The 13,318-nt window shown below is 40.0% G+C and overlaps 1 protein-coding gene across 1 annotated transcript in view; it reads right to left on the minus strand.

The window, feature by feature from the left end:
- Positions 1-292: 292 nt before the first annotated feature.
- Positions 293-13,318, minus strand: part of adgrv1 (adhesion G protein-coupled receptor V1) — a 136,379-nt gene continuing 123,353 nt past the window's right edge. The window contains exons 93-95 of the mRNA XM_044025690.1: positions 7,862-8,047; positions 4,390-4,582; positions 293-777 (exon numbers count right to left, since the gene is read on the minus strand). Of these exons, the coding sequence (XP_043881625.1) occupies positions 659-777; positions 4,390-4,582; positions 7,862-8,047 (498 nt within the window). The 3' untranslated portion in view covers positions 293-658. The remainder of the gene's footprint in view (positions 778-4,389; positions 4,583-7,861; positions 8,048-13,318) is intronic.

Consider the following 13,318-nt stretch of genomic DNA (forward strand, 5'->3'; position numbering starts at 1 on the left):
ATGTGGCGCAAGCTGACGTAAAACAGATTCAGCACGACTGATTGAACTTTTAAAGCACTTCAAGACTTCAGACTGATTTATTGCTCTGTGCAGACACCAGAGCAGTCCAGCATCTCCTGGTTTCACTAGGTTGTGAAACCCAAGTCATCAAAAACTCAAACCAGCTCTGGTGAGCGCGTGACCTTTGACTCCACTTACATAACCGTCCGAGAGACAAACCCTCCCTCTGTCCCTCTTGGATCAAATCTGACTCGTCACGAGCCGTAAAAAATACAATCAGCACATCCATACGTAAATATATCGCAAATTATTTATTAACAATGTTACACATTCTCCATCCTCCAGCAGCAGGATTTGTGCTAAAGGGGGCACATCTGGTTTTATCGTCATCTAAAGTCTCTACATTCACAAAACAACTCCATCAAGGACTTTTGAAAAAAATTAATTTAGTCAAACATTTATGTATAGGATTATACATACATGTACATACATATATAAAAACAGTACAGTAAAAATAACATACAGTATCAAACATCTATATGAAAATTAAAAAAGGGGGGTGGATTTTAGTGCAAAAGCTTTTTACATTATAAAAAATACTGGACAGTAATTTTTTTTTTGTCTTTCAGGATGTGTGTGTGTGTGTGAGGTGAAAAGGTCAGAGATGAGTGTCTGCGATTGGAATTCGTCGCAGCTCCACGATCTGGGAGTTGGTGACACTCCCTCCGTCGTGGCTTCCAGGAATGGACTCGTTATCGCTGACGTTAAGGCCGGTTCCTGAAACAGACATGAAAAGCCTCATGGTTCAGTCAGAGCAACGAATATATGCCGCTAATAAAATGTACAATGTTATTAAGTTTTAAAACGGTAACAGAAAATATGTTTCACAATGCCGAACACTGCTCTAACGGGAATGATCATAATCCAACTCAAAATTGGTGAAATCACAAAAAAAAATAAAAAAATCACATTGTAGATTATATCCGATGAATGTCATGACGTATCATAAACTGTGTTAACCTGTGTTACCATGGCAACTATGCAGAGTCGGATTTTTTGCGAAAACACCCAAACAAAACTGTTATAACTTTGCAATAGAATGTCCAATCTGAACCAAACTTTCTAACAATCTGAACCAAACTTCAAACTTTATAATTAATTATATTTCCCCTCCAGAAGAGGATTATGTGAAAATACTACACTTTTTTTTTAAAAAAAGCACCCCCTGTTGGTAACAAAAAATATGATTTTGATTTTTGATTAAAGCCTGGACGGCTTCTGCTCACACAACATTTTGAAGAGAGGACCTTTGTATTTGTTGGTTCAAGGCACCAAAACTTATTAATGATTCTCAGAGCATTTTTCTAACAGAAGTTTAATTATAGGCTCTATATTTTGATTTGTAGGTATTTCCCCCAGGTCTGAGCACAATAAGTGAACAGTAACAGTCTGTGCAAACACGTCTTGTTTAACAAATCACTTGTTTTGCAGAGAGTAGCAATAGATTTGGACATTTTTAAAGCACAACCACACATTTTTAACTGTAAACTCTGTTTTATAGTTTACTGTAGATGAGTTTGCTGTGTGTGCTTTGTATTTATGACCTCGTTATCTACAGGACAGTGTGTGATATTGATAATGGAGCTTCAAGTATTCAGCCTGTTCCAATGATGGTAAAGTAATTATCTTTAAATTAGCTCTCGACTATAAAAATCCTGTTATCAGTAAAGTACTGTGATGTAAGATTGTTACTTTTTAACTGCAATCATTTTTGTACTGTAATAATTAACTTTTAAGAGTAAAATGACTAAACACTGGAGACAAAGATGTTTTCTTTGAAAATCAGTGGAGCAAGAGCTGGTGAAATAATCACAGGAGCGTCGAGACACACGGGTACACAATGACAGTAAAACATGTTAATGTTCAGCCCTCAGTTGTTCACTGCAGAGTTGACCCACAGCGCACCACTGATCCACCGTGTGTGTGTGTCAATGGTTCACTATCAAATGAAGTGTAAAGACAGTCATTACAGGCCGACTTAGTGACCCCATCACAGGGTTATGTAATTCTGATGATGCTATTATCTTTACTGCTTACTGACCGGGCGGAGATTAAAAACCAGGTTATGGAGTCTGTGTGAAAAGGTCAGAGTTCACCACAGCAGGGAAAGTGTGAAAGGGGAGAACAGCCATGTGAGTTGTAAAGAACAGCAGAGGATGAATGTCATGTTTGTGTTGTACGGTCCAGTGAATGACCACATAAGGGATGTACTTTTTTTTGAGTGAAATGTCCTTTATCTGCGCTCTGCTGTGCGAGAGAGAGAGAGAACAGAACATTTTGTTCTGTTTTGAAAACTGTAATAAAAATATTGGATGAACCTACAGTCATTTTTGGCATCTTATGAACCCACGAGGGTTTAAATCATAACAAAAGTTTATCAGCAGAGATCAAATGTCCACCGGACAGTTAGGTCTCCTCGAGGCAACATCGACCGCTCTGCCTTGATTAAATCTGCGTTGAGTTGCGTTGTCGCTACACTCTGAACGACCGCTCCACTCCGCTGAGTTTTCACGACTGAATTATTGTTTCGCTGCACCTCTGAGGTTATTTGCTGTTTGGTGACACTGCTTTCACTGTTAGATTAGATCCATGGCTCTCAAACTGTGGCACGCTTCCTCTGATGGTAATTTTGACCAGAGTGCATAGAAAATAACCGAAAATCAGAGAATTCTGACTTTTAATTTGAGAATTCTTACTTTTAATAATCAATTCTGACTTTTAATAATCAATTCTGATTTTTAACCTGAGAATTCTGATTTTGAATCTGAGAATTACGACTTTTAATCTGAGAATTCTGATTTTTAATCTGAGAATTCTGATTTTTAATCTGAGAATTCTGACTTTTAATATCAATTCTGACTTTTAATAATCAATTCTGACTTTTAACCTGAGAATTCTGAATTTGAATCTGAGAATTCTGACTTTAATCTGAGAATTCTGACTTTTAATCTGAGAATTCTGACCTTTTTTTTAATCAATTCTGACTTTTAATTTGTGAATTCATTTTTTATTTTTTTTTTTCAATCAACTCTGACTTTTCTTAATATTATTGGGAATAAATGTGCCTCCTGAGAAAAGTCCTTAGCTGACTTTGCTCGACCTGTTTACGCCACTGTAAAACTTAACGTTGGTGATAACGGTGTTACTTTAAGAACTCAATATTCAATATAGGTGGTACTTGAGTCGAACCACTGGATTAGATTACCACACACACACGTCCACACACCTTGACCTCAACACCACACAATCAATAAGAACATACGAGTTAATCTCGTCTCACAAAGAGCTTCACGACCCTCGTTTTAAGCTCCATTTATTGCCCCGTTGTGTGAACGTTTTTGATTGCTGTCGCTCGACAAAACTTAACGAGTCGTGCAACATTTTCAATTTAGGCTCCGGCGAAAGATTTCAGTCTCTTTCAGTGGCTTCAGAGTTTACATTGTGTGTGTGTGTGTGTGTTGATGATAAATCAGTGAATAGTCTGGGCCTTCAGCTCATTAAACATTGATGTGGCGGTGGAGGAAGAATGGTTTGCTTGGCAGCAGGGAGATTTAAGGTCAGCAGCACAATGACTTTCTCTCGACACACACACAGATTTATGCTGCTATTCTCCTGAGGACACAGCATTGAGTTCCATTGATTTGCAGTTAACCATAACCAGTTAATGCCTAATCTTAACCTGACCACAATTCAAATCTCAGCCCCAAACTTAACCAGCTCCTCAGAAATGAGGTTGTGACTCATTAAGACCAGGTTTTGAGTATCATTTTAACTTGATATGAAGTGGTAGGGGCTGTAAGTTTGAGACCTGTGATGAAAATAAATGTTTAAAAGTTGTTAAGATGGATGATGATGAAGAATAGATAGATTAAAAAAAGCTTTAATCCTTTCGGCATTGCCAACCAAAATCAAATTAATATCAGAAATAAGTGCTGGCTAAAAGAAAAATAGAGTTGTATCCTTTAATTATTTTAGGTATATGAGGTTTATTTGATTTCTAAGTTGTGTTTTAGTTTACTATCAAGTGTAGTTTTAGTTCAGTTAAGTTTTATCATACTTTATTGTGCTGATTATGTTTTATATTTATCATTTTGACAATTGTTATTGTGTAATGTAGTTTAGCTTGTAGTTGTTATGTATATACATTTATATTTTAATGTGTTGTGTAATTTAATCATGTAGAGCTGTGTTTTAGTGCGTTTTTAATAGCTGTAAACTCTACATACAGCACATCAGTTGCAGTATTTGTATTTTCTGTCGTACGTGAAACTATCTCATCAAAATGACACAGTGAAACACGGTTTAAGGTTGTGTTGGTGCGACTCTCACCAGTTTTTAAGGCAAATATAAGGTCGTCAAACTCCTGCGACTCCTCGTCTGTTGTGACCAGGTTGGTGTTGATGAAGCCTGCGTCTGTGCTGTACGTCCCCATCACAGGACTGGGTTTGAACACGCCGCCGCCACCACCACCACCGTGTGGACCACTGTGCCGCAGAGACGCCCGCTCCCAGTCTGCCGATATCTGACACACACACACACACACACACAGAGCCAAAATGAAACATCATAATCTCACATTTAAAGATCTGGTTGAAAAATGAACTAATATGGAACAGTATCCAAAAGTTGTTTTACCTGAGAGAAGAATAAAAATACATTATTATTGTGAAGTAACATCAAATATCCCCGGAAATGAACTGAAAACACAATAAGCTGAATGGATCTGGGATGGAACAGGATGTGAAGATCATTCCTGAGTTGTTTGAATAGTTTATGTCACTGCTTTTCCCTTTTGAAGCAGCAAAAGTAAAGATAGTAAATTTATTATGAAGTACTTTTAAGGTGAGTGAACACAGACACACACACACACACACACACACACACACACACACACACACACAGGGACAGAGATCTGTGTAATGATGTCTGTGAAGAGTTGGGGTCAAGCAGAGTGCAGGCTGTCCCAGCAACCCGCAGGGTTAAGGCCAACCCACAGGGTCACAGCAGGTTCATGGGGTAAGAGTGAGGGTAGTGGGTTTAAGGTTTCACTCTGAAACAACCTAACAACATGGAAACGATGCTGCCAGAACTACAAGAAACATGAGAGGTTTTCACCCAAAGCCTCTATGTGTATGCATGCATGCATGTATGTATGTATGTACTGTATGTATAAATATAAAAGTTTTATCTTGTCTTTTAATTTCTAAAGAAGTCTGCGATTCAGCGATCTTGGAGCTGCGGGGTGAAGGAACAGCAGCAGCTGTCTTCTACTTTCAACACCGCAGCCATAAAATAGAGAAGTAACCCAAAATAACTACCGAATGCAAAAGATGCCCGTAGGTATGTAAGGAAGTGACGAGGATAATGTCTGGGACATAAAAATGGGGGAAAATGGAGAATAAATGGGCCTTATGTGTCCAGGTCATTTTTTTAGCAGTAGAACCCACATCTAGAAGATTTTGTGGGTCCTTCTTGGTGTTTTCAGTCATACTACAACACGTTGGCAGCTGTCTTGCTTTACTAGAGCAGTCTTGCTGCTGCCGCCATCTGTTTCAAAGTAAAAAAAAGCACACTTCCTGTGTGCAGTGCAGGGATGTCTCTGGGTGACATGAGATCTATACTGAAAAAACACAGAAGGAGTCGAGTGGAGCTGAGGATTAATCAGCATCATGTGAAGTCATTTGACAATAGCTGGAATGTAAATGTTTACACTGGAAAGTTACACACCACAGCTTTAATATGACACCTATACACTTGTTTTGCTCTTGGTGCCGTGCTTTCATTTTACTTGACTGAAATCTCAGATTGTGCCCTCATGGCTTAAACTAGATTACGTGACTCCAGAGTGTAGAGAAGGAGATCAACGATCACAAAAAGAATCCGGGGGGACTGGGTTTCCTCTCTGTAGCTCAGTCCTTATAGGGAATTCTCTACCAATGAAGCTGCTGATGAGTTACTAAGTGGTTTACGTGTGTGTGTGTGTTTGCATGCAATGTGCTGGAGAGAAAAATCACAAGTTAAGGAGTTAATGTGGGTGTTAGTGAGGGCGGTGTGTGAGGCTGTGTCTGTCTGTCCCTATTACTAAATCATGAAACACTAAATTATGGAGAACGTCAGTAAATAAAAGATACCAGAGAATGTTGGTGATGTTCAGTACATGAGTCCATATTAAAACCGTCTTATTTTGTTTGATTATTATTTTCCTCCAGGACACAAATGTTCCAAGAAGTCACTTCCAGTAAACATTGGTGTTGTTTAAGCATAAAAATGAAAACTCTAGACACCAGAAACAAACACTCTAGACTCTCTCTTGGGAAGAGAAATGATTATTCTGGGCCACACTAATGAATTAGACGGATAAACCTCAACAGATAAAGTAGTAAAATTAAGTATTGCAGTGTGAGACGTGTGAGTGTGTGAGCAGTAATGTTCTCTGCACAGTCACACTTGGCTGACGTGAGAAATGTGTGAGGCAAGACCAGGAATGAGCAAACACGACCATGGGAATGAGGACAAGGGAGGAAAAAAAAAAAAACCCTGACAGTAGTGAGAAGGTAGAACACGTGAAGCAAAGAGAGGAGATTTTCTTCTCCCAAACTGGTCCCTGTTTCAACACTTTTGGCCGAGACTCAAAAGCCGCTGCAAGATAACAGGATCAGCACCAGATGCTGAGGTCTTGGAGGACACATGAGGACGGTCGCTGCACAGAGAAGTTGCGTGTGAATGCACCTGTGGTGGCTGCCGCTGGCTCAAACCACTTCTAAGTCCCCGCAGTGACTCGGCAGAAAAGTTTGTGATAATGCTTATATTAGATTTTACATTTTGTCACCAAAAAAACTGTCGGGCAAATAAAGAAAAAGAGCATAAAATAGCACGTCGAAGAAGAGCGAAATTAAGCAGCCGGTTAATTAATCAGGTTGTTTTTTTTTGACATCTTCGTTCAGTTGCTCCCTTTAGGGGGCGCCACAGCAGATTGGACCATTGCCCCTCTTATGAGGACAACTTTCACTTTTGATATCTGGCAGTTATTCAACCGTTTCCGAATACGGTACTGAGAAGCTGACGTTACAAACGTGTGACGTACTGGTGAATCTCGTCTTGTGATTGGACGGTTGTTCCGAGGGCTACCGTAATGACAAGTATAGGAGCGCAAAGCTCTATTTCTCTGCTTTCTGGTATCCCTCCATCCATATTCTACGACTTTATCCTCCACATGAGGGTTGCAGGGGGGTGCTGCACCAATCTCAGCTGACAATAGGGTCCATAGTTTTTGAATTATAGAGTCCATAGATTTTGAATTGTCTAGATATCACAAACGGTCTAGGAAGCACGCATGCCGAATCCTGTCGGTTACAGAAGGGTTAATATTCAATTACTCAGCCAGTGATTGACTTATTTTTGAAGGTTTCTACACTTTTGTTCACAGGAACTTGCGGACAACGTCATTTATTTTCATTGAAATGTTAATTAAAGTCAAGTTTTTTTTTTTCCGGGTGCCTGCTTCATGCATTTATTTATTTATTTATTTATTTAGTTTATACTGGATTTTATTAAAAAAATATATAGAAGGCTCAAAATTCAACGTGTTATGCAGTGTAAAGCAATTTTTTGGTCTGTCGTTGGTTTATTATTAAAGAATAATGCAAGTAAAGTAAACATTTTAGCAGGGGCTGAGCAAAGCAGCGCATTGAAATAGAAAGTCAATATGTAGCTGTGGTTGCAAAAATAATTCAATGTATGGATCTTTTGTCTGTGATAGTTCCCTCATCTGTGTGTGTGTGTGTGTGTGTGTGTGTCGTACCTCCTCCATGGCGCTGATGAGATTCTGAGTTGATTTGCTGATGTCGCCCCCTACAGTTGTGGGTCCTCCTCCCTGGTACGAGGAGTCAGGAGAGTCGTGGCCGTTCATCTCCACGGTGTAACTGGCTTTGGTCGGCCATAGCAGCTGGTTGTGCATGATGAAGTAAACCGCAAACACGTACAAACCCTGTGTCGAAAGAGGGAACAGAAAAAAGATAAAATCAGCATTAAGAAATCATAGTCATACTTCCTCTGTATCACATAAAACCTCTGTAACTTTGTTGGCTCCATTTGTCTCTGATTCTTCATGGTAACGTGTTGACTAATTATACACCTGCCACTTTATTAGGTACACAGGTCACCTGATAAAGCGGCACCACCTGGTCTGCTCGTCAGCTGCTGTCGCTGCATCTCTTACAAGGTTTGACCTGTCGTGCATTTCGAGATGATCTTCTGCGATCTTGGTTGTGACGAGTGGTTAGTGGAGCAACTGTTGCAAGTCATTGTTGCCTTTCTATCATTTCAAACCACTCTAGCTGTTCCTTTTGACCACTTTTCACCATAGAAATACTATATTTCTCTGTTTTTGGACCACTCTCTGTAAACTCTTGAGGTTGCATTGCAGTTTTAACAAGCAGGTACCAAATGTATACAATATAACTCCATTAGTGTGAAACATAAGCATTGATTTAACATATAAAGTTAAATGCTTTGTTTTCACCTCATCATCACTACCAGCACAGCTTCCTGCGTGATTAGTGGAGAATTACTTCATCATCATGACATCAATGACATCGTTGACACCCTGGTATTTCTACAACCTCCACTTCCTCGTCGTTACGAAAAATCCTGCTGGTCAACAGCACCGGGATGTGAATTACCCCAAAACACCAGAGTGTCAAATACCATGGGGCCATTCAGTATTTCACAACATTCATCAGCGGGCGATGACGGCAGCCGCGCATACGCACACACACACACGCACGCACGCACGCACGCACACACACACACACACGCACACGCACAGGCAGAAGAGGCACAGAAGTCGTGTGTGAATCTGCGTCTGTGCCAGGGACGGGAAATGGAGATTGAGTAACTCCTGCTACGGTTTCAACAAGTGGAAGTCCTTAACCGCAAAAAACCTCCATGGCCATGGTTCTCACAGTGTGGTATGTTTACCGCCAGTGGTACGTGAGCTTCCTCTGTTGGCACTTGGGAGGAAAATGAAACAAAAAGTGTATATAATAATAATTCGAGGAACCTTATCTGAATCTATCCAGACATATGGTACATATCTAGATGATGTGGTTCATAGTCTGATTACTCCTGCATGTGTACACTTAGTCGCACTTTGTATACTGTGCATGCACCAATATGTCCTCCCCGGTCTTTGACCCGGACAGCAGTACTGTTGGTGGAAATCATACGGCGGCGGTGGCGTCTTTCTTCGGACAACGCGGCTCCATCTAATTTGCATTACGATAAACATGTACAGCAGAACCACAGCATGGTCCATCTCACTGCTCACAGCTTGTTTTCCTGTGACATAAGGATCAATAGGAAACTGCAAGCTTACAGAGAGATACAGTCAGATGTACACGACCAATAAACTGATTTTCTTCTCCGCATTTATGCCCGGCCTCGGCAAGTTGTCCGATTGCCTGTCTTAGTCAGACTACGGCCTTAGCTGGATTAAACTGTGCATGTGAACGTGTGAAGTATATGTGAGGAAGAGGAGGCTGATGAGAGTAAGTGGGAGTGGGAATAAATCAGCACTGTATTTTAACGTTGGTGATAATGGAGCTCAATATTTTCTACGTGGTATAAAAAGCCTGAGATCAGTCCATTAACAAACAACAGCAAACATGTACAGACTGACGTTACAGCAGTAAGAGCAAGACAAGTGGAAACTGCATCTTTATGGGTTTATTGTAAACGTGGAATTTTCGGACACATAAAAAGGGGAAGTAAAAAAAAAAAAGTGTGCAAACATATACCGTAAAATGGAAGAAGGAAGACTTCACAGGTCATTAGCTGTGTTTTATGGTCTGGTGTCCATGTCAGTTCAGAAACAGTTCCACTTCTGCAAATCCTCCACATGAATGTGCAGTGTTTGATGTCAGATTAATGACAGATTGTACTTTTTTTTTTACGGCTCTTTGTTTGTATTTTTCTTTATCTAAATAAAAAAACTGAACTTTTAGCTTTGTGATCACATGGAACAGTGAACAAAAGCAGACAGGTGTGTGTGTGTGTGTGTTTTCCCGTCTGGGAGTGTATTTTTCTATTCATCACAATGGTGTTGTGGGTGATTATTGCAGGCGGTGCAGCCAGAGGAGCAGGTTTTACAACCACAGGCCTGTGACATAAGTGTTCCCTGATCACTGGAGAGGCCACGTCTTTATGGAAGGGAAGCAGAGGCCGGAGGAGAGCGGGAAGAACGGGGGACACAACTGAGAATAAAGTGGAATAAAATCTAATCAAAAAAGAGGAGGAATAGCTTACAAAGCGTATGGATGTAAACGGATAAAACAAATGCAATCAAACAACAAAAAAGTAGATATTTCCATCACTGTAGGGACTGGTGAGAACATTAACGTTGCTTTTGGGGACAGTTTTATTCTTTGTTGTCGACAGATAATTGATGATGCCCCCTACAGTCATAACTGGGGGAACACACTGTGAACATGTGATTTTCTGCGCTCATTAAAGCTGCAGCACATCACTTCTGATGATTTTTTGTTGCTTCTGATATGACTTTATTTATTATTACGCCCCACAGTGCCTTTGGGTTACTGCACACAGCTCACAGCTCTTTAGCTTTAGCAGCCAGGGGCAGTTTGCTGGGAGGTAATTAGAAGATTTAAACGTGAAAGCACGAGTGGAGTCATGTCCTGGACGAAAACCTGCAACAGTTTGATCTCCAGAAAAACATACAGTAGAAGATAATGCCTAACAAAAAGGCACATGCGGCTTGGTAAAAGCATCAATTATTAATAAACCACCAGAGATACACATTTTAAAATGAGCATGTGAGAATAGAAAATAAAACTTCTCTGACTTCTTGGTGTTTTCTCCCTGTTTTCTTGTGAGTTACAGCAAATCTAAATGTGTGAATTTGCTGCTAGAAAAACAGCAAAAGAAAAACTACGAAAAGCCACCGTAATTTATCAATAATTTATCAATCATAGGTCCAGGTCTGGATAGTACAGTGTCTGGGACTGGATCCAGATCTTGGCCCACCATTCTGCTGAGGATATATAGATAAGATAAAGTAGAGTTTTATGGTATAGGGTTAGGGATAATGTGGAGTGGCAGTGGTGATTTGGTTATTTTTGATTACTGTATTTTATTTCAGGGTTAAATTTGGACCATTAATAACAATGTAGTACAATAAAAAACAAAGGATTCAGAGCAGAGGGACAATAGCCGGAGTACATAAGTCTAATTTTCTGATATAGAATCAAATCTACTGACCTGATGGAGACTAAAAGTTGCTTTTCTACAAACAAAAGAGAGATCTTTGTTGTGCAGCACAAAGTCTTGCACAGCTGTAGCATCTGTGTGTGTTAATGGTGCTCAGTAATCAGGTGTGGGGAGGGGTGTCAGCCACACAACCACATCAACAACAACAACACCACCACCACCACCACCACCACCGGGGTAAACACGGAAAATTCTCCTAATGGAAAATTCACAACATGATGGAAAACAAAAACAACTGCTGAACCACATATAAACTCCAGCAGCAGCAGAAACCTACAGTGTCATAATAACTCGCAAACTCAAGGCACGTAGCGAAATGGAAAATAGATAAAAAATAAAGACCCGAGACACAAATGAGCTTTGTTTACATACGGAAACATTTGCCAGAAACAGGTGGTCATGTAACACCGTAGATGGACCTGTTCCACTTTGAGTGCAACCGCCTATAAAAAAAAAATAAAATGAAGTTTACATTTCATTGTGGTTATCAAGCGACAATAAATCTGATCCCTAAGGGAGGAGTTATTGTGCAAATAGCCCGTTACGCGAAAATTCACCAGTTCCAACCTGAAAAGGACGATGTTCTCGAACGTCTTGATTTGTCCACAAACTAAAAGGATTCAGTTTTAATGATTTTCTTTGTCAAATGGAGCAAAAGAAACCAGAAAATATTCCGATTTAAAAATAAACACTCAAACTGATTCATCGATAATCGTTGCAGTCCTACAGGACTAAATAATGTGTAAAATAATACACATTTAATTTAACATTTAATCTAATCTACTCTAGCTGTTCATCTGTATTACAAATTATTACTTTTTAAAAAAAAGAAGAAAAGTCACGTGGTAGTGACAGTGGCTCGCATTGTTGCCTCACAACGAGAAGGCCAGTGGTTTGAATCCCGACTTGAGTTTGATGTTCTCATGTGTGTATGGGTCCTCACCAGCTTCCTCCCACAGTCCAAAAACATGCAGTTTGGTGATTAATTGGACATGTAAGTAATTAATGAAGTACATTTTATGAATATTAACCCCACCTTTCGCCCCAATATCAGCTGGGATAGTCACCATGACAACTCAGGTGGACGATAAAGAAGTAGGCAATGAGTGGCAAATGAATGTCTCTTTGAGGTGAGAGGAACATACAAGTCTCCTCAATCTCATTTACTTTCATTAAACTTTCATTCAGTCCTTAAGGGAAGTTCTACAATAAACTATCTTCTCCTTCACACCTGATTGGCTTGCACCCATGCTTAGAACATGGAAGCAGCATCTCCATCAAGGCAGAGTCCTTCTGTTTTATTCAGCAGTGCTTTGTAAGAAAAAAAAGAAAGAAAAAAGTAGGTCAGACCCATTTGTTTACAGCTAATCAATGTGTTTTGATGTGCTTTGGCTCTGGGGCTCTTTACCTGTCCGTTCCATTCTGATGACTCCATCCCTCTGCAGACACAGACTGAACCCCCAGAGGCTGGAGCTTTAGTCTGAGGTTTGAGGTGGCCGTGCAGGAGCCATCATAATTCTTCTCTAAAAGAGCGTTTAGTCTGGGTTTACAGACTTAGCTGCGAAAAGTCGCCAGGATACGGCCGAGTCGACGGGGAAAGCAATGACAGGTCATCTATTAAGCTGACGTGAAGTCGCTTAATGTTATGTTTGACCTCTCTTTCTCTCTCTCTCTCCCTCAGTGGAAATGCAGCCAGCGGGAGACTAATGCTGCATGTTTGACTGTGTGTGTGTGTGTGTGTATATGCGTGTCTGTATGTTTATTTGTTGAAGGTGGACATGAATGTTTTTACCTTTTCTTAAATAATAAAAAAAACAACTAGCAAGGTTTGTGAATTTTAAACATTATTTTCCTTATCTGGGTACTGAGTGGGCACTAAAGACCCTGATTTACTTGAAAAAACAACAATTCATACAATCGTGTGATTATACATGAAAGTAATGCACCTAAACTTTACACACTAGACCACTCT

This window comes from Solea senegalensis, linkage group LG5 (assembly GCF_019176455.1).
Source record: "Solea senegalensis isolate Sse05_10M linkage group LG5, IFAPA_SoseM_1, whole genome shotgun sequence".
Taxonomy (NCBI): domain Eukaryota; kingdom Metazoa; phylum Chordata; class Actinopteri; order Pleuronectiformes; family Soleidae; genus Solea; species Solea senegalensis.